The sequence below is a fragment of the Macaca mulatta genome, chromosome 19 (genome assembly GCF_049350105.2).
Source record: "Macaca mulatta isolate MMU2019108-1 chromosome 19, T2T-MMU8v2.0, whole genome shotgun sequence".
NCBI classification, from domain to species: Eukaryota; Metazoa; Chordata; class Mammalia; order Primates; family Cercopithecidae; genus Macaca; species Macaca mulatta.
Genome location: NC_133424.1, coordinates 58,250,190 through 58,276,842, shown reverse-complemented (window position 1 = coordinate 58,276,842; position 26,653 = coordinate 58,250,190). Strand labels below are relative to the sequence as shown.

The window sequence follows — 26,653 nt, the reverse complement described above, 5'->3', positions numbered from 1 at the left end:
CACCCGCCTCAGGGCGTGCAAAATGGCGTGAGGCTGCCCCCGCCGTTCTGGTTTCTCCGGGCCCCACTCTAGGGAGCCCGATCAGACAGCGTCTCGCGCGGGTCCCGGAAAGACGGCCGCGCGCGGGGGTCCCAGACGGTCTCGGACACCACGTTCCCAACCCGGCTTGGGGTTGGGTGCGAATCCTCCCGGCGCGAGGATCCTGCGCGAGGCGTGAAGAGCAGAGCAAGAGTGCGTTCCTGAGGCCAGGCCACGCCCCCACCAGTTCCAGCCAAGGTGTGCTGGGCACGAGACGACGGGGTTGAAAGGGCAGGGTGCAAGTGGCCGTGCGCACGCGCGCCTCGGGAAGGGCCCTGTCGTCTTGCACAGCGTGAGCTGGGCCTCAAGCCTTCTGACAAGGCCTTTGCCGGCGTGAGCCGCTAGGCGGCCAATCAACGCCCGCTCAGCCACCCGCCTTTTTAAGCGGTCACGCCCCTGCACGACCCCCGTGGTCCAGGGCCTTTGCATCCCAAGGAGGCTGGGTTTCCCCAACTGCCAACTCTCAGGAAGAGAGCGAGAGAGCTCGCTTGTGTCCCTTCTGGCCCTGTGGTGCCCCATTTCCACGTTTTCCCTTCAGTTCTTGTTTCATGAGGGCCTCCTATGTGCCAAGCACCAGGCTGGATGGTGGGAATTTAGCCACTGTCTTCCCAGTGCAATCCAGGCCATGAGAACCTCCGACACATGAGAATCCGGTCAGACGGGAACCCGGTTAATGCAGAGAACAATACGTTGGGAAAGGACTCAAAGAGGAGGGCCATTTGAATTGGGCCTTCTTGGGAGGCCGAGGCTGACGAATCACTTGAGGTCGAGTTCCAGACCAGCCTGGCCAACAATGGTGAAACCCCGTCTCTGCTAAAAATACAAAAATTAGCCGGGCGTGGTGGGGCGCGCCTGTAGTCCTAACTACTTGAGAGACTGAGGCAAGAGAATCATTGAACCCAGGAGGTGGAGGTTGAATAAGCTCCAGCCTGGGCGACAGAGCAAGACTGTCTCAATAAATAAATAAATAAATGAAAAAAAATAAAATAATTGCCCCCCCCTTTTTTTTTTGTAGAGACGAGGGTCTCACTTTTTTGCCCAGGCTGGTCTTGAACTCCTGGACTAAATCCAGTCTCCTGGCTGAGATTATAAGCGTGAGCCACCGCAGCCAGCCTGGAAAATACGTCTTAAGGGGAGGTGATCTAAAGATCTAGTCAAGAGTAGAAGCCCTGAAATCCAATATATTTCAGTTCAAATCGTTTTCTTGGCTGTGTTGCCAGCGACAAGAGGCTTAATCTCTTTCTGCCTTATAAATTTAGGATGGTAATTCTTACTAGGGTTGTCTGCAGGGTGTCTGGCATATGGTTCTGATGCAATAAATATTTACTGAACACATATTTACGCTGTTCTAGGTGCTTGAACAAGGTACACAATTATCTCTGCCCTCGTGGAGCTTCTTTTTTTTTTTTTTTGAGACGTACTCTCGCTCTGTCCCACCCTGGCTGACGCGGACTCGGCTCACTGCAAGCTCCGCCTCCTGGGTTCACGCCATTCTCTTGCCTCAGCCTCTCTAGTAGCTGGGACTACAGGCGCCCACCACCCCGCCCGGCTAATTTTTTTTGTATTTTTAGTAGAGACGGGGTTTCACCGTGTTAGTCAAGATGGTCTTGATCTCCTGACTTCGCGATCCGCCCGCCTCCGCCTCCCAAAGTGCTGGGACTACAGGCGTGAGCCACCGCGCCCGGCCTTCTTCTTCTTCTTCTTTTTTTTTTTTTTAAGAAACGGCAGGGTCTCATTCTGTCACCCAAAAAGAGACGGCAGGGTCTCATTCTGTCGCCCAGGCTGAACTCCATGGCGGGCGGTGGTGTAACCCTAGCTAACTGCCTCGAACTCCTGGGCTCGAGCGATGTGGAGCTGCTATTCTGTGATGTGGACTAACTCCTAATGCATGGGACTTTCCTTCCTCCTAAGGCTTAATTTTCTCATTTGTAAATCAGGAGGTAAGAAGGGAGGGGATGGGCCTGGCGCAGTGGCTCATGCCTGTTAATCCCAGCACTTTGGGAGGCCGAGGAGGGTGGATCACGAGCTCAGGAGTTCAAGACCAGCCTGACCAACAGGGTGAAACTCCGTTTTTACAAAAAATACAAAAACTAGCCGGGCGTGGTGGCGGGCGCCTGTAATCCCAGCTACTCAGGAGGCTGAGCAGGAGAATCGCTTGAACCCAGGAGGCGGAGGTTGCAGTGAGCTGATATTACGCCACTGCACTCCAGCCTGGGTGACAGAACAAGATTACGTCTCAAAAAAAAAAAAGAAAGAAAGAAAAAAAAAAAAAAGGGGGATGGATGGGAATGACTTTGGAAAAGCATAAGGAACTGTTAGCTATTGTGTTGATCGGTACAAATGAATCAATAAATGTGCTCTTCCCCAACTCTCCACCCCTCAGCAACACCCTATTGCAATACTCTCAATTCCCTTCCCAAGGGCCCCGGGTAAAAATGGAGCCCTCCTGGCTAGACTCCATCTCCCAGCGCGCCCCGCGGGGAAGCGCCCTGCGCTTGCGCTGCCAAGTCCTCTCCGGCTTTGTCTCCCGGGAGTTCGAGTCGTTCTTTTCCTCCGCCCGCCTAATTTGCTTCCCACCCCACCTCCACGCTTGACCGTGCTGCCTTCTGGGGTATGTAGTCCGTGGAGGCCCGGACTTCAATTCCCAGCGGGCTTCGGGACGAGAACCCGGAAGGGGAGGCTGGAGAGGAGCGAGTAGGGGAAACCCGCGTAGCTGAGGGAGATGCAGCGCGCGGCGATGGTGAGAGCCCAGGCGAGGGCCGGGGGCGCTGGAGAGTCGGGACGGGGGTTCGGGACCGGGTGACGAGGGGGAAGAGGCAGGGGCGAAAGAAGGGGCTGGGCGAGGGGAGATTGCCTGGGGGAGGGGATTGGGAGGAATGGGAGCCGGAGGTAGTAGTGAAAGAATGGTGGCTTGGGGAGGGGTCTTGGAGGTGGGGTGGGAGTGGAGCTTTGGAATTGATTGTAAAGGGGCTCAGAGCTGGGGAAGTGGGCCCCGAGTTGGAGACGGGGCTGGACGTCCAGGTAGAGGCCCTGAAGGTGTCGATTTCGATAGGGGGTTAACCTGTGGCGAGGGTATGAGGATCACGGTTAGGATGAGTGAGGGGGTCTGGAAGCTCCAAGGGACAGGCGAACGGTGGACGCGATGGGATGGGGCCTCTGGATCGGATTGGGGGCAGGAAGGCAAGTTGAGGAGGTGGGAGGGAGAAATCAGTGGTAGGAGAGTGTGGGTTCAGGCTCCAGGACTGAGGGTGGGGTGAGGAGCGTGAAATTAGGGGCGTGGATGTAGTGATAATTTCCCTAGTCCCGCCAGAGACTCCCGGTGAGCTGGACAGGCACAGAACTGTAGGATAATATGGCCAGAAAGGGCCATCCAGACAGGCTTTGCACCCTCACTTCCCCAGTGGAATTTAGAAGAGTGTAGTGGTTTATCCCTATGAGAAGTACAGCATTCACATCCCCTATTCTCCCACCCCTTTGTGCCATGGACAAATCTGTGAGCCTTAGTGCCCTTATCTGTAGTATGGGAACGGCAAGCATGCCTCTGAGAACAGGGTTAAAGGGAGTCATTAAAATCGTTACTATTAATGGGAGATCTGGGCTGTGAAGTTTCAGTCTCAGAGCTGTTGGTGGGAAGTTCTCCGCCCCCGGAATGTGACTGGGTTACAGGTGCTAATGGATTTCCTCCTTTCCAGTCCAGTCCCAGAGGGCGTTTTCTCAAAAGCTGGCACTGATCTGGGCACACACCCCAGCTCAGAAGCATGTAGGGGTTCCCTACTGTGGATTACAGTTAACGCTTATTGTTTTACAAAATGCCTGGCCCTGTCCTTAGCTGTTTGTATGCATTAACTCATTTAATTCTGATAACACCCCTGAGGGGTAGGTGCTGTTATTTTCTCCATTTTACAGAAAGGAAACAGAAGTGCAGAGAAATTAAGCAACTTTCCCAAGGCTATCCAGCATTAATTGCTAGACTCAGGATTCCGATCTTGGCAGCCTGGCTCAGAATCTGTGCTTTCAGCACTATAATTTAGTCCCCTCTCCATACTGAAATATACAATGTGATGAGTAGAGACAGAGAACAAAGCAGTCTAGAATATTAGTTCTGCCATTTACTTGCTATATGACCTTAGGCAACTCTTTTATATTCATTTATTTATTTAGAGACAGAGTCTACCTCTGTCACCAGTGGTATCTTGGCTCACCAGGAGCCTCTGCCTCCTGGGTTCAAGCGATTCTCCTGCCTCAGCCTCCTTGAGTAGCTGGGATTACAGGCTCATGTCACTATGCCTGGCTAATTTTTGCATTTTTAGTAGAAACGGGGCTTCGTCAGTTGGCCAGGCTGGTCTTGAACTCCTGACCTCAAGCCATCCACCCGCTCCGGCCCCCCAGAGTGCTAGGATTGTAGGCATGAGCCACCGTGCCCGGCCTATTTTTATTTTTTAAATTTTAATTATTATTTTTTTTAGACAGATTTTCGCTCTTGTTGCCCAGGCTGGAGTGCAATGGCGCGATCTCGGCTCACTGCAACCTCCGCTTCCCGGGTTCAAGCGATTCTCCTCCCTCAGCCTCCTGAGTAGCTGGGATTACAGGCATGCGCCACCATGCCTGGCAAATTTTTGTAGTTTTAGTAGAGACACGGTTTCAGCATGTTGGTCAGGCTGGTCTCAAACTCCCGGCCTCAGGTGATCCACCTGCCTCCCAAAGTGCTGGGATTAACAGGCGTGAGTCACCGCACCTGGCCCTATTTTTATTTTTATGGGTTTTCTGTTCGTTTGTTTTGAGGCGGAGTTTAGTTCTTGTTGCCCAGGCGGAGTGCAATGGTGAGATCTCGGCTCACCCCAACCTGCGCCTCCTGGGTGCTTTGGTTTTCTCGCCTCAGCTTCCCAAGTAGCTGAGATTGCAGGCATGCGCCACCACATCTGGTTAATTTTGTATAGTTAGTAGAGACAGGGTTTCTCCATGTTGGTCAGGCTGGTCTCGAACTCCCAACCTCAGGTATCTGCCTGCCCCAGCCTCCCAAAGTGCTGGGATGACAGGCGTGAGCCACCGCGCCCAGCCTTTTTATTTTTTATTTTTTTAATTTTTTTTGAGATGGAGTCTCGCACTCTTACCCAGGCTGGAGTGCAGTGGCGCAATATTGGCTCACTGCAAGCTCTGCCTCCCGGGTTCATGCCATTCTCCTGCCTCAGCCTCCTGAGTAGCTGGGACCACAGGTACCCACCACCACACCCGGCTAATTTTTTTTGTATTTTTAGTAGAGACAGGGTTTCACTGTGTTAGCCAGGATGGTCTCGATCTCCTGACCTTGTGATCTGCCCGCCTCGGCCTCCCAAAGTGCTGGGATTACAGGCGTTTCCTGTGAGCCACTATGCCTGGCCTGCCTTTTTATTTTTTTAAAGACAGGGTCTCGCTCTGTTGCCTAGACGGGCCGGAATGCAATGGTGCAATCATGACTCACTGCAGCCTCAACCTCCTGGGCTCAGGCAGTCCTCCCACCTCAGCCTCTCAAGTAGCTGGGACTAATTTTTTATTATGCATGGCTAATTTTGTATTTTTATTTTTGTAGAGACGCGGGTCTTACTATGTTGCCTAGGCTGGTCTCAAACTCCTGGGCTTAAGGGGTCTTCCTGTTTCAACCTCCAAAAGTGTTGGGATTGCAGGCATGAGCCACCACGCCTGGCCCTGGGCAAGTCTTTTGGGTTCTTCTCACCTATAAAATGGGATCAGTAACCCTAGGAAGGTGAGAGGTTCGGGAAGATAATGCAGTATAGTGGAACTTACTTTGTGAGCCCTTACTCCAATACTTATTGAAGGGCTCAGTACATGTGAGTTGTTATTTTTGAATGTTAGCGGGAAAGAGAAGGCGGTAGAGAGGAACCGAGAGGGAAGATGTCAGGCTGTCTCCTTTCTCTCTTATGTTGTCACCATATCCCTGCCCTCCACCCCTGGGCTCCTAAATCCAATTATGACTTCTGGAGATGGTGCTTACAAACTCAATCTGTGGGCCCGGCATGGTGGCTCATGCCTGTAATCCCAACCCGTTGGGAGGCCAACACAGGCAGATGGCCTGAGGCCAAGAGTTCAATCGAGACCAGCCTGGCCAACATAGCAAAACCCCGTCTCCATTAGCCAGGCGTGGTGGCGGACGCCTGTAGTCCCAGCTACTCAGGAGGCTGAGTCAGGAGAATCTATTGAATCCAGAAGGTGGAGGTTGCGTTGAGCCAAGATTGTGCCACTGCACTCCAGCCTGGGCGAAAGAGTAACTCTGTCTCAAAAAAAAAGAAAAAAGAAACTCAGTGTATCCCCATTCCCATTCCTGTCCTCGCCAATTACCTAGTCTGGCCTTACTCCAGGTGTTTCAGTGAAGAGGAAATATTTCTAACTAGGTTTTTCCTGTTGTTGTTGTTGTTAGTTTGCTTTTGTTCATTTAACTTTTGGGTCATTAAGGCCTCACTGGGCAGTTTGACAACTTTGTAAATTCACCTTGAAACAGTTTGGTTTATTTATTGTGAGCTTTCTGGGCTTAATTCAGTGACTGTGATAGTAAGCTTATGGTTGAAAACATTGGCTTCAGAGAGGCCCAGGCTCAAATTCCTGCTTCTGTTGCTGTGTGTCCTTAGCCAAGCTGCATTACCACTCTGGGCCTCAGTTTACTTTTCCTTTTTTTTTTTTTTTTTTTTGAGACAGAGTCTCACTCTTGTCCAGGCTGGAGTGCAGTGGCATGATCTTGGCTCACTGCAATCTCCAACTCCTGGGTTCAAATGATTCTTCTGCCTCACCCTCCCGCGTAGCTGAGATTACAGGCTTGTGTCACCACGTCTGGCTAATTTTGGTATTTTTAGTAGAGATGGGGTTTCACCATCTTGGCCAGGCTGGTCTCGAACTCCTGACCTCAGGTGATCCACCCGCCTCGACTTCCCTAAGTGCTGGGATTATAGGCATGAGCCACTGCTCCGACCTCTTTTTCTGTTTTGTTTTGAGCCAGTGTCTCACTTTGTTGCCCTGACTGGCATGCAGGGGCGTGATCTTGGCTCACTGCAACTTCCACCTCCCAGGATCAAGGGATCCTCTCACCTCAGCCTCCTGAGTAGCTGGTACTACAAGTGTCTGCCACCACGCCTGCCTAATTTTTGTAGAGTCAGCGTTTCACCACGTTGCCCAGGCTGATCTTGAACTCCTGACCTCAAGTGATCCACCCACCTTGGCCTCCCAACGTGCTGGGGTTACAGGCATGAGCCCCAGTGCCCAGCTGGCCTCAGTATTCTCATGTAAAAATGGGACCACATTTAAACTCTGAGCTTCTTGTAAGGAGTTGACGTGGTAACTGATGAGGTGGCATATATAAAATGCCTGGGGTATATTATGCTCTCATTAAGTGTGAGGTTTTTTTTTTTTTTTTTTTTTTTTGAGACTCCATCTTGCTTTGTCACCCAGACTGGAGTGCAGTCATGCGATCTCAGCTCACTGCAAGCTTCGCCACCCGGGTTCATGCCATTCTCCTGTCTCAGCCGCCCGAGTAGCTGGGACCACAGGCGCCCGCCACCACGCCTGGCTAAGTTTTTTGTATTTTTTAGTAGAGACGGGATTTCACCGTGTTAGCCAGGATGGTCTCGATCTCCTGACCTTGTCATCCGCCCGCCTTGGCCTCCCAAAGTGCTGGGATTACAGGCGTGAGCCACCGCGCCCGGCCTAAGTGTGAGGTCTTTATGATTTTTATTCTTTCAAGAAAAGGTATTGAGGCTGGGCAAGGTGGCTCATGCCTATAATCTCAGCACTTTGGGAGGCCAAGGTGGGAGGCTGGGATTAACAGGGTGGCAGGATTAGTAGAACTCAGGAGTTTGAGACCAGCCTGGGCAACACAGGGAAAATTCATCTCTACAAACAAAAAAAATTTTTTTTTTTTTTTTTTAAAGACAGTCTCGCTTTGTTGCCCAGGCTGGAGTGCAGTGGCACGATCTCAGCTCACTGCAACCTCCGTCTCTCGGATTCAAGCAGTTCTCCTGCTTCAGCCTCCCAAGTAGCTGGGATTACAGGTGTGCACCTCCATGCCCTGCTAACTTTTGTCTTTTTAGTTGAGACGAGATTTCATCGTGTTGGCCAGGCTGGTGCCAAACTCCTAGCCTCAAGTGATTTACCCATCTCAACCTTCCAAAGTGCTAGAATTACAGGCATGAGCCACCTTGCCTGGCCATTTTTTTTTTTAGACAGTCTCGCTCTGTCGCCCAGGCTGGAGTGCGGTGGTGCGATCTCAGCTCACCACAGCCTCAACTTCCTGGGCTCAAGTGATCCTCTCACGTCAGCCTCCTGACTAGCTGGGACTACAACTGCATGCCACCATACATAGCTAATTTTTGGATCTTTTTTGTAGAGACGGAGTCTCACTACATTGCCCAGGCTCGTCTTGAACTCCTAGGCTCAAATGATCCGCCTGTCTTGGCCCTCCAAAGTGTTGAAATTACAGGCGTAAGCCACTGCACCCAGCCTCAAATAATTTTTTTTTAAAAATTAGGCTTGATGGCATGAGCCTATAGTTCCAGCACCTCTGGAGGCTGAGGTGGGAGGATCACTTGGGCCCAGGAGGTGGAAGCTGCAGTGAGCTCTGATTGTCCCATGAACTATAGCCTGGGTGACAGAGCGAGACTATCTCAAAAAAAAAAAAAAAAAATCAAAGCAACAAAAGAAAAAGTAAAACAAAGAGAAAAATGGACTTTGGAGTCAGAGTGCCCAGCTTTGAATCTGGAAAATGGGGGTTCATTCCTTAGGTAGTCCGTGTGTTTGTTTATTTATTTTTATTTAATTTTTTGAGACAAAGTCTGGCTCTGTTGCCCAGGCTGGAGTACAGTGGTACAATCTCAACTCACTGCAACCTTTACCTCCTGGGCTCAAGCCTTCCTCCCACCTCAGCCTTCCAGGTAGCTGGGACTGCAGGCGTGCACCACCATGCCCAGTTAATTTTTTTTAAATTTTTTGTAGAGACAGGGTTTTACTGTGTTGCCTAGGCTGGTCCTGAACAACGAGACTCAAGCTGTCGACCTGCCCAAACTGCTGGGATTACAGGCGTGAGCCACCACATCTGGCCTACAAGTGTTTTAGTTATGTATTTATTTGTTCATTTATTTTTTGAGACAGGGTCTGGCTCTGTTGACTGGGCTGGAATGCAGTGGCACTATCTTGGCTCACTGTGACTTCCACCTTCTGGGCTTAAGCCATCCTCTCACCTCAGCCTTCAAAATAGCTGGCACTACAGGGGCATGCCACCACACCTGGCTAATTTTTGTAATTTTTGTAGAGATAAAAAATACATCCTGCCAAGGCTGGTCTCAATCTCCTGAGCTCAAGTGATCCACCGGCTGCAGCCTTCCAAAGTGCTAGAATTATAGGGTTGAGCCACCGAGCCCAACCTATTTATTTAGAGACAGAACCTTTCTCTGTCGCCCAGGCTGGAGTACAGTGGTGCAATGACAGCTTACTGCAGCCTCAACCTCCTGGCCTCAAGTGATCCTCCTGCCTCTGCCTCAGCCTCCAGAGTAGCTGGGACTGCAGGTGCTTGCCACCATGCCCGGCTAATTAAAAAAAAATTTTTTTGGCCGGGTGCGGTAGCTCACACCTGTGATACCAGCACTTTGGGAGGCCGACGTGGGCAGATCTCTTGGGGTCAGGAGCTTGAGACCATCCTGGCCAACATGGTGAAACCCCATCTCTACTAAAAAAACAAAAATTAGCCGGGCACGGTGGCATGCCCTTGTAGTCCCAGCTACTCGGGAGGCTGAGGCACAAGAATAGCTTGAACCCAGGAGGTGGAGGTTGCGGTGAGCTGAGATCGCACCACTGCAGTCCAGCCTGGGTGACGAACAGGTTTCCGTCTCCAAGAAAACTAAAAAAAAAAAATTTTTTTTATAGAGACAGGGTCTTGCTATATTGCCCAGGCTGGTCTCAAACTCCTGGACTCAAGTGATCCTTCCACCTTGGCCTCCCAAAGTGCTGGGATTACAGGCATGAGCCACAGAGCCCAGCCCACAAGTGTTAATAGAGCACTTACCATGTGCCACCGTCTGTATTGGGTGCAGACTCGACCCTGCCATTGGGGAACTCGCTGTTGTCATAATGGTAGGGAAGTTCTGCAGGTATGCGGGCATTTGGGCTCATTTTCAAGTTTGAGTTTCCCTATTCCTGGTTCATTTTCAGTCCCTTATGTCAGCTTTGCCTGCTTGTCACTGCTTTCACGGATTTTTTAACATTCTGTCTCCGGCCCTCATTGAATTATCCGCAGACCTATTGGTTTGGGAAAAAGTTTCCAGTCCCTCACTTGTCCCCAATCCTATGTGTCACCTCTGTCCACCCTGGGGTGATCTGACACTTTTTTGTTTTCCATTGCCTTCATTTGTTTGTCTTACAGCATTTGTCTGCTTTCCAAGTTGTTTTGCCTTTTCTTAAAATCTTAAATTTGTTTTCAGCCTGTGCTTGTCTGAAGCTTACTCATACAAAATGGTATTTTTACCATCTTTATTTCAAAACCTGTGACATGTACTAGGAAACGAAGAAGAAAATTGTATTTTTTACCACGTTTAATGGTGTATTTCTAACTGCTATGGTAAAACTGTCTTACTCCTAAAAGCACAAGTTTTCTTTTCTCTTCTTCTTTTTTTTTTTTTTTTGAGACGGAGTCTCGCTCTGTTGCCCAGGCTGGAGTGCAGTGGCGCAATCTCGGCTCACTGCATGCTCCGCCTCCTGGGTTCATGCCATTCTCCTGCCTCAGCCTTCCTAGTAGCTGAGACTATAGGCGCCTGCCACCACGCCCGGCTAATTTTTTGTATTTTTAGTAGAGACGGGGTTTCACCGTGTTTAGCCAAGATGGTCTCGATCTCCTGACCTTGTGATCTGCCCGCCTCGGCCTCCCAAAGTGCTGGGATTACAGGTGTGAGCCACTGTGCCCGGCCCTAAAAGCACAAGTTTTCTAAACGGTTTGGTTCGTGGCACCTGCTTGGTGATGCCATCCCTGACCCCTTGATTTATTATTTATTTATTTATTTATTGAGACAGAGTCTCACTCTTTCTCCCAGGCTGGAGTACAGTGGTACCATCAGGGCTCACTGCAGCCTCAACCTCCCGGGCTCAAGCAATCCTCCTGCCTCAGCCCCCTAAGTAGCTGGGATTACAGGCATGTGCCACCTCAACCAGCTAGTACTTTTTGTTTGTTTGTTTGTTTGTTTTTGACATTTTAGTACAGTTAGACTCTCACTATGTTTCCCAGGCTGGTCTCCAACTCCTAAGCTCAAGCAGTCCTCCTGCCTTCGCCTCCCAAAGTGCTAGGATTGCAGGCCTGAGCCACTGTGCCCAGCTTTTTTTTTTTTTTTTTTTTTAAAGATAGAGATGAGTTCTTGCCATGTTGCCCAGGTGGTCTCGAACTCCTGGGCTCAAGTGATCCATCCTCCTCAGCCTACCAAAGTGCTGTGATTACAGGCATGTGCCACCACGCCTAGCCCCCTTGATTTAGAATCATAACCTCACCCTTCCAAATTCTCCTGACCCTTTTTTTTTTTTTTTTTTTTTTTTTGAGACGGAGTCTCGCTGTGTCTCCCAGGCTGGAGTGCAGTGGTACGATCTCGGCTCACTGCAAGCTCCGCACCCTGGGTTCACGCCATTCTCCCGACTCAGCCTCCCAAGTAGCTGGGACTACAGGCGCCCGCTACCACGCCTGGCTAATTTTTTTGTATTTTTAGTAGAGACGGGGTTTCACCGTGTTAGCCAGGATAGTCTCGATCTCCTGACCTCGTGATCCACCCGCCTCGGCCTCCCAAAGTGCTGGGATTACAGGCTTGAGCCACCGCGCCCGGCTTTTTTTTTTTTTTTTTTGAGATGGAGTCTCCTCCTCTGTTGCCCTGGGTGGAGGGCAATGGCGTGACCTTAGCTCACTGCAACTTCCGCCTCCTGGGTTCAAGCAATTCTTCTGCTTCAGCCTCCCAAGTAGCTGGAATTACAGGCATGCGCCACCACGCCTGGCTAATTTTTTTGTTTGTTTGTCGTTTTGTTTTTGAGACGGAGTTTTGCTCTTGTTGCCCAGGCTAGAGTGCAGTGGTGTGATCTCGGCTCACTGCAACCTCCATCTCCCAGGTTCAAGAGATGATTCTCCTGCCTCAGCCTCCCAAGTACCTGGGATTACAGGCATGTGCCACCACGCCCAGCTAATTTTGTATTTTTAGTAGAGATGGGGTTTTGCCATGTTGGTTGGGCTAGTCTCAAACTCCTGACCTCAGGTAGTCCACCTGCCTGAGCATCCTAAAGTGCTGGGATTACAGGAGTGAACCACCGTGCCCAGCCCTGACCCTCCTCTTTTGCTATATTTGTTTCCTCATAACGCTGGCCACCATGATGCTTACTATGTATTTGTTGTCTCCTTTTCCAATTAAGTTTTTTGTTTGTTTATTTTTGAGACTGGGTCTCGTTCTTTCGCCCAGGCCAGAGTACAGCGTCACAGTCTCTGCACTCATTGCAACCTCTGCCTCCCAGGCTCAAGCAATCCTTCCACCTCAGCCCCCTGAGTAGCAGGGACTACAGCATGAGCCACCACGCCTAGCTAATTTTTATTTTTGTGTGTGACTCTTTAGGATCACTTTAACTTCAGAATGGGAAATAAAGAGGGAAGTAGTCTTTGGCTCAGTTAGTGATTTTCAAAGTCTTTTTTTTTTTTTGAGACGGAGTTTCGCTCTTGTTGGCCAAGCTGGAGTACAATGGCGCGATCTCGGCTCACCGCAACCTCTGCCTCCCAGGTTCAAGCGATTCTCCTGCCTCAGCCTTCCCAAGTAGCTGGGACTACAGGCATGTGCCACCATGCCTGGCTAATTTTGTAGTTTTAGTAGAGATGGGGTTTCTCCATGTTGGTCAGGCGGGTCTCGAACTCCCGACCTGTGATCCGACCGCCTCAGCCTCCCAAAGTGCTGGGATTACAGGTGTGAGCCACCATGCCCGGCCTCAAAGTCTTTATTAGCTTCCCTTTTTATCTTTGTTTTGTCTTTAAGAGACAGGGTCAGCCGGCACAGTGACTCACGCCTGTAATCCCCAGTACTTTGGGAGGCTGAGGTGGGCAGATCACCTGAGGTCAGGAGTTTGAGACCAGCCTGGCCAACATGGTGAAACCCCATCTCTACTAAAACTACAAAAAAAAAAAAAAAAAAATTTGCCGGGTGTGGTGGCGAGAGCCTGTAATCCCAGCTACTCAGGAGGCTGAGGCAGGAGAATCGCTTGAATCCAGGAGGCAGAAGTTGCAGTGAGCCGAGATTGTGCCATTGCACTGCAGCCTGGGCAACAAGAGTGAAACTCCATCTTATAAAAAAAAAAAAAAAAAAGAGCGAGAGAGACAGAGTCTCACTCTGTGGCCCAGGCTGGAGTGCAGTGGTGCAGTCATAGCTCACTGCTGCCTTGCCCTCCTGGGCTAAACTGACCCTCCCACTTCAGCCTCCCGGGTAGCTGGGCCTACAGGCGTGCACCACCGCACTCAGCTAATTTTGTTTATTTTTTGTAGATAGGGTTTCACCATGTTGCAGGGACTGGTCCCAAGCTCCTAGGCTCAAGTGATCCGCCTGCCTCAGCCTCCCAAAGTGCTAGGATTACAGTTGTGAGCCACTTTTTTGCTTTAATTTTATCTCTTTTTTTGTTTTCAAATAAATTTTTAAGAAGAATTAGTTGGGGCTGGGCGCGGTGGCTCATGCTTGTAATCCCAGCACTTTGGGAGGCCGAGGCAGGCGGATCACGAGGTCGGGAGATGGAGACCATCCTGACTAACACAGTGAAACCCAGTCTGTACTTAAAATACAAAAAATTAGCCGGGCACGGTGGCGGGTGCCTGTAGTCCCAGCTACTTGGGAGGCTGACACGGGAGAATGGCGTGAACCCGGGAGGTGGAGCTTGCAGTGAGCCGAGATTGCACCACTGTACTCCAGCCTGGGCAACAGAGCCAGACTCTATCTCAAAAAAAAAAAAAAAAAAAAAAAAAGTGGGCTGGGTGTGGTGACTCACGCTTGTGATCCCAGCACCTTGGGAGGCTGAGGTCGGCAAATCGCTTGAGGTCAGGATGAGACCAGCCTGGCCAACATGGTGAAACTTCATCTCTACTAAAAATACAAAAAATTAGTTGGGCATAGTGGCAGGCGCCTATAATCCCTGCTACTCAGGAGGCTGAGGCAGGAGAATCACTTGAATCTGGGAGGTGGAGGTTGCAGTGAGCCGGGATTGTGCCACCGCACTCTAGACTCGGCTACAGAGGAAGACTCCATCTCAAAAAAATAAATAATTAAAAATGAAAATTGAAAGTGAAGGGTGTGGGTGGTGACTCATGACTTAATCCCAGCACTCTGGGGGGCCAGGGCAGAAGGATCGCTTGAGCCTGGGAGATCAAGACCAGCCTGGGAAACAAAGTGAGACCACATCACTAAAATAATTTTTTTAATTGGCTGAGCATGGTGACATGAGCCTGTAGTTCCAGCTACTCGGGAGGCTGAGACAGGAAGATCCGTTGGGCCCAGGAGTGTGAGGCTGCAATGAGGTATGATCATACACTGCACTCCAGCCTGGGCAACAGAGGCAGGCCCTGTCTCTAAGTAAATAAATGAATCAAACACTTGTGGATTACTTAAGCAATGAACCCTCATTTTCCACAGGAGGCAACTGATGTCCAACGGGATCAAGTGACTTACCCTAGGTCACACAGCTGATGAGAGATAAAGCCAGGACTCAAAGCTGGGCACTGGCTCCAGAGCTGTGTTCAATACATTTTTCGTTTTGTTTTCGTTTTGTTTTGTTTTTTTGTTTGAGATGATCTCACTCTGTCACCCAGGCTGGAGTGCAGTGGTGCTGTCACAGCTCAATACAGCTTCAACCTCCTCGGCCGCCAAGCCCAACTAATTATTATTTTTTTTTTTGTAGACGTAGTCTCACTCTGTCACCCAGGCTAGAGTGCAGTGGTGCAATCTCAGCTCATTGCAGCCTCCGCCTCCTGGGTTCAAGCAATTCTTCTGCCTCCAGCTCGTGAGTAGCTGGGATTATAGGAGCCCGCCATCACATTACAGGCGTGAGCCGCCGCGCCCAGCCAGGATGATTGTAGTTTAGACCTTGAGCTCTAGAGTCAGCTGATCTTTGATTCTAAGTTCTGACTTGGTTTGGTTGCTCCTGCCTATAGTCCCAGCACTTGGGGAGGTCAGGGTGGAGGACTGCTTGAGCTCAAGAGTTCAAGACTGGCCTAGGCAACATACTGAGACCTCATCTGTACAAAAAAATGTAAAAATTAGCTGGGCGTGGTGGTACACACCTGTGGTGTCAGCTCCTCAAAAGGCTGGGATAGGCTAGGCACGGTGGCTCACATCTGTAATCCTAGCACTTTGGGAGGCTGAGACAGGTCAGGAGTTCAAGACCAGCCTGACCAACATGGTGAAACCCTGTCTCTACTAAAAATACAAATATTAGGCCGGGCACAGTGGCTCACACCTGTAATCTCAACACTTTGGGAGGCCAAGGTGAGTGGATCATCTGAGGTCAGGAGTTCGAGACCAGCCTGGCCAACATGGTGAAACCCCATCTCTACTAAAAATAAAAAAAATTAGGCGAGGCCCAGTGGCTCATGCCTGTAATCTCAGCACTTTGGGAGGCCAAGGCAGGCGGATCACGAGGTCAGGAGATCAAGACCATCTTGGCTAACATGGTGAAACCCCATCTCTACTAAAAATACAAAAATTAGCCTGGTCTGGTGGCGGGCGCCTGTAGTCCCAACTACTTGGGAGGCTGAGGCAGGAGAATGGCGTGAACCTGGGAGGCGGAGCTTGCAGTGAGCCAAGATAGGGCCACTGCACTTTAGCCTGGGCGACAAAGCAAGACTCCGTCTCTAAATAAACAAATAAATAATAAATTAAAAAATAAAACAATTAGCTGGACATGATGGCACATGCCTGTAGTCCCAGCTACTTGGGAGGCTGAGGCAAACAAATCGCTTGAACCGGGAGGCAGAGGTTGTAGTGATTGCAGTGAGCTGAGATCGCACCATTGCACTCCAGCCTGGGCAACAGAGCAAGAGTCCGTCTAAAAAAAAATAAAAAAGAGGGCAGCTGAGATGGGAGGATCACTTGAGTCCAGGAGATTGAGGCCGCGATGAGGCGAGATTGTACTCCAGCCTGGGTGACAGTGAGACCGTCTCAGAAAACAACAAACAACAAAACACACTCACAAAAAGAGTTCTGCCACAAAGCTCTAAATGAGGGCAATTACTTAGCCATTCTCTGCCTCAGTTTCCTAATCTTTAACACGAAATTAAAAATAGGAGATAGAGACTGGGTGCGGTGGCTCACGCCTCTAATCCCAGCACTTTGGGAGGCTGAGGTGGGCGGATCACGAGGTCAGGAGATCGAGACCATCCTGGCTAACATGGTGAAATCCCATCTCTACTAAAAATGGAAAACTTTAGCCTGGCATGGTGGCACGCGCCTGTAGTCCCAGCTACTCGGGAGGCTGAGGCAGGAGAATAGGTTGAACATGGGAGGCGGAGGTTGCAGTGAGCTGAGCTGAGATTGCGCCCCTGCACTCCAACCTGGGCGACAGAGCGAGACTCTCTCAAGAAAAAAAAAAGAAGAGATGGAAGAATCAAACAAGTTCATATTTGTAGAGTGCTCGAGTATTTGTAGAGTGCTCAAGTATTGACTGCTGTTGTGATGATCATTTTCTAATATATTCATGTTGGTTCTGACTGTTTATTTGGATGTCTGACCCCTTTCCCATGAGCCATTCATGGGGAGCTCAGTGTCACCTGTGTGTTCCAGCACCCAACAATGGCCAGCATGCAGGACCACAGTGAATGTCAGGGACAAGTTTTTGTAAATGCTCCACTTATGCTAGGGATGTAAATATGTGGATTATTTAATTGTTGAGGGCATTTGACCAAGGGTGTAAATTGCGTGGTTCAGGTCCTTACTAATTTTCCCAAGCAGTCTTTTCTTAGAAATATGTTAAGGTTTCCCATATCAGTTGTGGATTTAACAAACTTTCCCTTGTCATTTTGTAAGTTTATGGCTGTCATGTGTAGAGATGGTCGTTTTTTGCTTTATCTATTTGGAGGCCATAGTATTTGGATCATGTATGTTGAGAACTTTTGTGTATAATGGGCCACTTCTACCTCCCTCCCCCAGCCCTAGGTACTCATGTAGAGAAATAAATAATGGGTCATTTTGTTTTGTCATCATCCATTGCTTTTGTCAATTTTTTATTTTATTTATTTATTTTTAATTTAATTTAAGACAGTCTCGTGCTGTCACCCAGAGTGGAGTGCAATGGCCCCGATCTCAGCTCACTGCATCCTCTACCTTCTGGGCTCAAGGAATCCTCCCACATCAGCCTCCTGAGTACCTGGGACTACAGGCACGTGCCACTACACCCTGCCAATTTGTGTACATTTTGTAGCAATGGGGTTTCACCATGTTGCCCAGGCTGGTCACAGACTCCTGAGCTCACGGGATCTTCCCACCTCAGCCTCCCAAAAGTGCTGGGATTACAGGTATGAGCCACTGCACCTGGCCAAGTTTGTTTTTTTTTTTTTTTTAAGGGGTAATGTTACTCCTCTACTTGTCTCTTGGTTCGTGTTTTCCCAGCCAGTTTTTTGCCATCTTTTGATTTTCCATATTTTTGGTTCACAGTGTTTTACAATGAATAGATTTTCATGGAGTAGTTACTGAAGGCTGACCTAGTGTAGGGCCTTATGCTGGGCTCAGTGTGGGGGGAGTTAGAAGATCCTGCCTCAGGCCCTTCTCCCCTTCCTGCCCCAACCTCCACAGGAGGATCATAGTTGGGGAGAGAGACCCACCCAAGACGATGACCCAGAGTGGCCAGGGAAGAGGGAACCCAGAGGTCCTCTCTGGGCAGGTGGGTGATTTCCAGGAAGGGAGTTGGGGAAGGCCTCTCCATTAAAACTGCATTTGAACACAGACCTGAATGCAGTAAGGAATTGAGCCTTGCAGAGCGTGAATGTATTGCTGTTGGTGGGAACAGCAAATGCAGAGACCAGGGAAGGCAAGAGCCGGGTGACTGTGAGGAATAGATAGCAATGAGCCCACCGCATGGACGCCCTGGGTGAAGCCTGACCTGGCCTAGGGGGATTGGGGGTGTCAGCTTCCTGGAGGAGGGGTGGTCAAGCTGAAACCCCAGGGAATATATAGTGAAACAGTAGGGCACAGTGACTAGGAAATCAGATTCCCTGGCTTCATATCCCTGCTCCAGCTCACACCCCAGCTCTGTGACCTTGTGGTCAGGAGACCTGCCCTGCGTGTTTCTTCATCCATACCATGGAAACGATCACTGCTACCAGGGATCAGATGGGGCCTGAGTATTCTATGTATGCCAGATCAGGTGCCCACTAGGGTGCACTGGGGTATTGCCTGCGGGGCGGAGGAGTGGGGAGGGATGCCACTGGACAGGTGGGGTACCTGGGTGTTTTCCAGAGGGCACTGGGGAGCCATGGCAGGTTCTCACCAGGATAGGGACGGGTTCAGGTTTATAGGATTGTGCTTTAACAGGACTTTCCTGGCTGCTCTTTTGTATTAAGCGAGGCAGGCTTGGGGCGCCCGTTTGGAAAGGATGGACTGGCAGCTCTGAATGGCTACACGGCTTGAGCCTTGAATGCCAGGCCCAGAGGCTTGATTTCTGTTGCCGTGGGAACCTTCGAAGGGTTCTGTCCATTTGTTTTTCAGGGTGGGGCTATCCCAATGCCAAATTCCCCCCGCGGAAATCCTCAGCACCCCACCCCCCGCCCCTCATAGTTCCCAACTAAAGCTGGATACTCTGATCTCTCCGCCTGCTTCCTTCCGCCTTGGTGTTCTTAATCCCCGGGCTGCCTGGCCCTTTAAATCTCAATCGTCAATCAGGGCTTCTGTTCGAGGGAACGTGGTGTAATAAGCCTCCCCTGGAGTGCCGTGGCCTTTGCCCTGACCTTGTTCCGTTTAGCTGGACGTTGGGAGTTGTTCCACGCTCCCTTGCATCCGGCTGTGTCTACCCCACCACCCACTCCCGTCACCTCTCGCCTACTCCTCCCTATTTCGAAGTTGGGCCCCTTCGCCAAGGCCTGCCTTATATGGGCACTGCCCCGAATGGCGGCCGCTCATTGGCTGAGGGCGTCACGCGCGCGTCTGTCAACAAAGGGGCGGAGGGAAGCTAGTTGCTCCCCTGCCCGCGCGGTGGCCGGAGGGAAGGAGCGAGGGGGCGGGCCCTCTTACCTTTCGCGCGCATGCGTGTGGGCTGCAGCCTTCTCCCGCCGCCTGGGGGGGCTGCGGGTGAGGGCTCTTTGGGGGCGTGTATAGGTTTCGAGGGTCACCTGAGGGGTTTGGAAGGTTTCTTTGGCGGGGCGGTTACAAGATTTGGGGGTTCCCTTTGCATTGCAAAATGTTCTGGGGCTTGGGGAAGTTTTAACGTGGGTTCAAGGGATACTTTTGGGGTTCCTTTGCGCCTAAGGGGCACCTTGGAGTTTGGGTTCGTTTGTAATGCGGAAGGTTCGGTTGTGTTCTCGGGATCAGGTTCCCTTTGTGTTTTGGAGTGTTTGTTGGGCATAGGATTTGGGGAGCTCCGGGAGAGACGGAAGGAAAGAGCCCGAGAGTACCAGTTCTAGAGCTGGAATGTCTGGGCTTGCATCTTGACTTCCTACCTGTCTGAACCCGGACAGGAGATTTCATCTGTGTCTCATCGGGAACTAGGCATTGATAACACTACCTGCTTCCTAGGGACCGAGGAGGATTAGCAGGAATTGTTAGCGCAGTACCTAACAAGCTCGCAGCGAGTGTGCAGTAAGCACATGTCTGCTATTGTAACATTTGTGAGGTGTCTTTGGGTTGGTTTTTTGTTTTTTTTTTGGCTTTGTGAAACATTTTTAAGGTTTAAGATTCATCTTAAAGTGTTAGGGAGCTTTTGTGTTTTTCAAAGAGTTCGTCTGCTGTTGGAGGGCTTCTAGTGGAATTAGAAGATAATGGAGGAGGGTTGGGGGGAGTATAGGATTCCGGGAGAGTGGTTGTTTATGACATAGGTTGGGGAATTGCTGTGTTGGGATCTGTGAGAGATTGATTGAGATTCGGCCCTTCAGTACTGGCGAGGATATTTTTAGGTTCGGTGGTTTAAAGTAGTATTTGGAAGGTTTTCGATATTTGGGGGAGGACATTGAGATGCTGGAGGTAAGGTTGGAACTGATTAGGGGACTTGAGTGGGTGGCCAAGTTGTAGCAGGATGGCATCTGTAGAGACTGGGTTTTGCTGTGTTAGCCTGCCTCTCTGGGCAGTTGGATATACAGGTCAAGTACCGCTTACCTGAAAAGCTTGGGACCAAAAGTGTTTCGGATTTTGGATTTCTTCGGATTTCGAGTATTTGCATTATACTTACCAGTTGATATGCCAAGTCTGAAAATCTGAAATGCTCCAATGAGCATATCCTATCAGTGTCATCTTGGCACTCAAAAAGTTCTGAATTTGGGAGCATTTTGGATTTTCAGATTTGAGATACTCAACATGTATGTGAATTGGTGGTTGGTAAACAGCCATCTATATGTTTTGGAGGCTATGGAGTGATGTTTTTAACACTGAACTGAGATTACAGCAGGGACTGTAAGTATTTGAGGGGTAGGTGGGATTGGGGATTATGGAGGGGAGATAAAGATTCTTGACACGGGGTTTCTCTGTGTTTACTGGTACCTGTGAGTGCTCGGAGGCTGTCTGGATTTTGCTTTGTTTTGTTTACCTTTTTTTTTTTTTTTTGAGACGGAATTTCGCTCTTGTCACTCAGGCTGGAGTGCAATGGCAAGATCTCAGCTCACCACAACGTCCGCCTCCCGGTTCAAGCTATTCTCCTGCTTCAGCCTCCTGAGTAGCTGGGACTACAGGCTCACACCACCGCTCCTGGCTAATTTTTGTATTTTTAGTAGAGATGGGGTTTTGCCATGTTAGTCAGGCTGATCTCGAATTCTGACCTCAGGTGATCCGCCTGCCTGGGCCTCCCGAAGTACTGGGATTACAGGTGTGAGCCACCGCGCCTGGCCTGGAATTGCTTGAATTTAGAGGGACAGTCTGTACTGCAGGAGTTGGCAAACTTTTTCCATAAAGAGCCAGATAATGGGTATTTTAAGCTTTGCAGGCCATGTGGTCTTTGTTCTGCTGTTCAGCTCTGCTGTTGAAGATGAAAGCATCCATAAACAAATGAGCATGTTTCAATAAAACTTTATTTACAAAGACAGCGAGCTGGATTTGGCTTCTGGGCCATAGTTTGCTGACCTCTCTGGCCTGTAGGCATGTGGAAGTTTCAAGGTTTAAAGGGTCATTTTGGTTTTGAGCTGTCTGGAGGGAGATGAGCCAGAGAAAGATTGAGGCATATGTTACTTAGTAGGTTCAAACTGCAATGAAAGTGATCATATCGGACTCATGTGCAAGATTGCCTCCAGATTAGATCACTCACATCAAGTCATTCCAAAATAAAATAGTCATTATTAACAGAGCCCTAAATTGAAGAGTCCAGAAACCAAGTTGAGAGCCTCTTTTTGCTCCGGACCCACTGGAATCTTAGCTATGTCACCCTTCCCCACTCTGAGCTTCTGTTTATCTGTGTGCAGCTTGAGGAGAAAGCTAGGCTAGAACAGCACCCCCCGCCCCGTTTTTTGTTTTTCTTTTTTTCTGAGATGGGTTCTCTCCCAGTCAACCAGGCTGGAATGCAGTGGTATGATCACAGCATCACAGCTCACTGCAGCCTGGGCCTCCTGGGCTCAAGTGATCCCCCCACCTCAGCCTCCCAAGTAGCTGGGACTACAGGTGCGCCCCACCCCCCCGGCTAATCTCTGTCTCTTTTTTGGTAGAGATGGGTTTTGCCCAGGCTGGTCTCAAACTCCTGGGCTCAAGCAATCTGCCCACCTCGGCCTCCCAAAGTGCTGAGATTACAGGCACAAGCCACCACACCTGGTTTTGCTCTCTCTTTTTTAGAGGGTCTCACTCTGTCACCTAGGTTGGAGTGCAGTGGTGCCATCATTGCTCCCTGCAGCCTGGAACTCCCAGGCTCTAGAACAGGCCCTCTTACTCCACAGGTCTATGGTTGTGCTTCAGGGAATTACCTGTACCGTCTTTTCAAGGGTGTGCATTTTTCTGTCTGAGGACATACAGCTTTAATAAATTCTCATTAAGCCCCGACTTGAAAAAAAAAGAAAAGCCGATTTCTTAAGTGCTTGTCTGAATCTGACCTCAGATTTTCTTCCGCCTCCCAGCCCATCTCGTTGCTCTCTCTCTGGGTTTAAGCAGCCATAGCTGTGGGTGGGGCTGGGAATTTCTGTCTTTTCAGGGACGAGCTACTGAGTGAGCAAATAGAAAAAGGACCTTGTCTGTCAGTGGTCCTTTCGCTTAAGTGTAAAAGTTATGGCAGTGTAAAGGCCTCTGCATTGTGGGCGAAGGCAGTTGGGCAGTGGGGTAGGATCTATGGGGTTGGAGCACGCTGCCAGTTAGGGTCCCACTCTGCAAGTTAAAAGGGTATCTCTCATCCCCTCTGCAACCCTTTGCTCACCTGAGCAAGGCAGTGGGAATAGAGTTCTTTTTTTTTTTTTTTCGAGATGGAGTTTCGTACTTGTTGCCCAGGCTGGAGTGTAATGGCGCCATGTCGGCTCACTGCAACCTCCGCCTCCCAGATTCAAGCGATTCTCGTGCCTCGGCCTCCCGAGTAGCTGGGATTACAGGCGTGAACCATCACGCTCAGCACAGTTTTGTATTTTTAGTAGAGATGGGGTTTCACCACGTTGGCCAGGCTGGTCTCAAACTCCTGACCTCAGGTGATCTGCTTGCCTCAGCCTCCCAGAGTGCTGGGATTACAGGCGTGAGCCACCGCTTCTAGCCAGGAATAGAGTTTTGATGGTCTGGTTTGGTCTAAGGAGAGGTGGAGGTTGGGGTGGTCCTGGCAAGAAAGGCTGTCCCCCTAGCTCCCCAACCTCCTCTTCCTGTCTCCAGGTGGCATGTGGAGCCTCCCACCACCACCTAGGTCCTGAGATGTGGTGAAGCCCAGCCCGTCTGCCGTCATCCCCCAGCATGGACCGCGGAAGCCTCCTGCCCTTCCAGCTATGGTGCCCCCGGCCGTTTGGCACCTACTCACAGAACCAGCCGCGCCCGCCTTCTGCGGCCCTCAAGCCATCAGCCTGCCCTGAGCCTGGCGGCGGGGCCGAGCCAGACCATGGGCCTGCCCACTCAGAGAACACACCACCTGCCTTGGCCACCGAGGTCCCTGCCTCCCAGCCGGCTCCGCTCCTCTCAGCAGCAGCTGCTGGTGATGAGGGTCGAGTCCTCCTGGACACTTGGTATGTCATCAAGCCCGGGAATACAAAGGAGAAGGTGGCCTTCTTTGTGGCCCACCAGTGTGGTGGGGGCAGCCGGGCCAGCTCCATGAAGGTCAAGGGGCACTGGGGCAGTGATAGCTCCAAGGCCAAGCGGAGGAGGCGCTGTCTTGACCCCACCAAAGCTCCTCCTGACCCAGGGGGCCGGGAGGGCCTGGCTGCCTCTGAGGAGGGCCCTGCCTCAGCCGGTGAGGACGTGGACCTGCTCTCTGTGGCCGAGATGGTGGCCCTCGTGGAACAGCGGGCGGCCCTGGCCCTGCAGAGCTACCCACGACCGGCCACCCCAGCGCCTGTAGTTTTTGTGTCCGCGGAGCAGGGTGGACCGGCCAAGGGGGTGGGGTCTGAACGGCGGTCCGGTGGAGGGGACTGCAGCCGTGTAGCGGAGGCCGTGGCCCACTTTGAGGCGCAGAGAGACAGCCCTCCCACCAAGGGCCTCCGCAAGGAAGAGCGACCCGGGCCAGGCCCTGGGGAGGTGCGCATCGCCTTCCGCATCTCCAATGGCCGGGAGCCCCGTGCACCAGACAGCGGCCTGCCCACTGGGGGCGGGGGCAGGCCTGGTTGTGCCTACCCTGGCAGCCCAGGTCCTGGGGCCCGAGCCAAGGACAAGATCACATGTGACTTATACCAGCTCATCAGCCCCTCGCGGGATGCCCTCCCCAGCAACGTGGAGTTCCTGCTGGCCAGGGCGGATGAGGCCAGCGAGGGTGAGAGCCCGGCGCCCGCCAGGCCTGAGGACACTCCCCCGGCGCCCCCTCCGCCCCCTGCCCGGGACTGCGGAGCGTCAGGCTTCCACGTGGACGTGGTGGTGACGGGCGTGGTAGATGAGTGCATCTTCTTTGGCAAGGATGGCACCAAGAACGTGAAGGAGGAGACTGTGTGCCTGACGGTCAGCCCAGAGGAGCCGCCGCCTCCGGGCCAGCTCTTCTTTCTCCAGAACCGCGGGCCGGACGGGCCCCCGGAGCCACCCCCAGCAGACTCCCCGGCCACCGCGCCCGGCCCAGACGATGTCGAGGGCACGGCGGACACCTCCCTGTGTCGCCTGTACCGGCACGTGTCGCACGACTTCCTAGAGATCCGCTTCAAGATTCAGCGGCTGCTGGAGCCGCGACAGTACATGCTGCTGCTGCCAGAGCACGTGCTGGTCAAGATCTTCAGCTTCCTGCCCACGCGCGCGCTGGCCGCCCTCAAGTGCACCTGCCACCACTTCAAGGGCATCATCGAGGCATTCGGCGTACGGGCCACAGACTCGCGCTGGAGCCGAGACCCGCTCTACCGCGATGACCCGTGCAAGCAGTGCCGCAAGAGATACGAGAAGGGCGACGTGTCGCTCTGCCGCTGGCACCCCAAGCCCTACCACCATGACCTGCCTTACGGACGTTCCTACTGGATGTGCTGCCGCCGAGCCGACCGCGAGACGCCCGGCTGTCGCCTGGGCCTCCACGATAACAACTGGGTGCTGCCCTGCAATGGGCCGGGCGGAGGCCGGGCAGGCCGGGAGGAGGGGAGGTGAAGCCGGGGGAGGGGAGGGGAGAGCCCACCATACCCACCCCTCCCCTCTCCCCTGGGAGCTGAGGGTCCGAACTGGGCCGCCTGCCCATTCCCCCACTCCAGACAGCATTGATCCCCAACTGGAACTGAGCTGGGGTTCAGCAGGGGTGACCCAGGAAGGCACTCTGCTTGATCCTGTTGATTTTCTACTCTTCAGAACCAGGGCCGTGGACCCTCTGAGAAGGGTGTTTTTTTTATCAGCATCTCACTTTATTCTCCATTCAGCCCCAACCCCCTTCCCTGCCACGCTCTCCACCCCAGGGACCCACCAGCAGGGAGCAGACGGCAGCTAATTTTGGTATCACGTAAGGGTTCCCCCCTTCTGGCCCCCATCCTCTCCCTCGCCCCAATTCTTTCTTGCTGGAGCTGTTATTTCCCAAGAGGCTGCATCGCCCAACGTTGGCACCTCTCCTAACCTGCCACACCACCACTCTCACCTCTCTAGGAATTGGGGGCTATCCGGTCACAGGTGGGAGCTGGCATTTTTTCATGACAGTTCGCCATTTCTGGATGGTTTGCCTATTAAAGAAGTGAGGGGAAAATAACTGTTTTCTCCTTAACCTCAAGCTACCAGTCTCTCCTCTTCCCCATAGAGGAAGAGGGGGGCAAAAAAAAAAAAAAAAAAAAAAAAAAGCTGAAGTATAAAAATCCTCCTTGTCCCGTTATTATTTAAGCTACTGCCATCAACCCCACCCCCATGAAGCTGTGAAGCCCTTTGCCTCGCTTTTGACAGCGTGGGGGGGCCCCGTGGGCAGGGACTTCGGATTTGCATTTCTGGGTTGTTTTTCCTTCCACTCTGGGCTCTCATTCAGGCATTGGGGTCTCCTCACCCCGGCCACATGTTTCTTTAAGAATCCTTTGGTCAACCAAGACCTTGATTTTTCAGGCATTTTGGTCTGGGGTATTTTTGTTTGTTCTCTCTGTTTTTTGTTTTTTTCTTTCCATCATTGTGGTTCTGGAAGCTTCTAGCGTGTGGCATCTGACCAATTTTGAATTGGTCCTTTCTATAAAATCAATATTTATAAGGCTGTGCGCAGACTGGTTTGTGTGTTGTGAAGGGAGGGTTTGGGAAGAGAGGGGAGTTGTAGGCCTGTGCATGGGGGATGGAAAAAGTGGAGAGAGAAGGGATCCCTAGCCAAGTCCCTTAGTCTGAGATTATTTTTTACTCTTCTCATCTGTGTCGGTTTGGATTTGAAAAATCTCAAAATAGTAGAAGCTTGAACAAGATTTTTTTTTTTCTCCTTAGAGACAGGGTCTCATTCTGTCACCCAGGCTGGAGTGCAGTGGTGTGATCACAGCTCACTGCAGCAACCTCCTGGGCTCAAGGAAACCTCCCACCTCATCCTGCCAAGCAGCTGGTTTTCTACAGGTGTGCGCCACATACCGAGATAATTTTTAAATTTTTTTTGGTACAGATGGGGTCACTAAGTTGCCCAGGTTGGTCTCAAACTCCTGGGCTCAAGCAATCCTCCTTCCTCAGCCTTCCAAAGTGCTGGGATTACAGGAGTGAGCCACGGTGCCCAGCCAAGATTATTTTGCTTTTACTATCACCATTTTGCCGGAAGGGAGGCCCCCTTCCTCCCAGAAGCACTACACTAGGCTTCTATATACATCTCACCCGTCAGACTTAGCCACAGAAGGGCTGCACGAGAGTCTAGGAAATGC

General features: G+C 51.3%; 1 protein-coding gene across 10 annotated transcripts; it reads left to right on the top strand.

The window, feature by feature from the left end:
• The first annotated feature begins 494 nt into the window (after window positions 1-494).
• FBXO46 (F-box protein 46) lies at window positions 495-26,016 on the top strand. Of its 10 annotated transcripts, none has more exons than XM_077980444.1 (3): window positions 19,322-19,376; window positions 20,869-21,099; window positions 23,061-26,016. In XM_077980444.1, exon 3 carries the CDS (start codon window positions 23,139-23,141, stop codon window positions 24,948-24,950), a length of 1,812 nt encoding a protein of 603 aa, XP_077836570.1. In that variant the 5' UTR covers window positions 19,322-19,376; window positions 20,869-21,099; window positions 23,061-23,138; the 3' UTR covers window positions 24,951-26,016. The 10 variants fall into 10 exon arrangements, with proteins under 10 accessions (XP_077836577.1, XP_014979776.3, XP_077836572.1 ...); XM_077980448.1 differs by lacking the exon at window positions 19,322-19,376 and adding an exon at window positions 19,602-20,690; XM_077980451.1 differs by lacking the exons at window positions 19,322-19,376; window positions 20,869-21,099 and adding an exon at window positions 495-731.
• The last annotated feature ends 637 nt before the right edge of the window (window positions 26,017-26,653 follow it).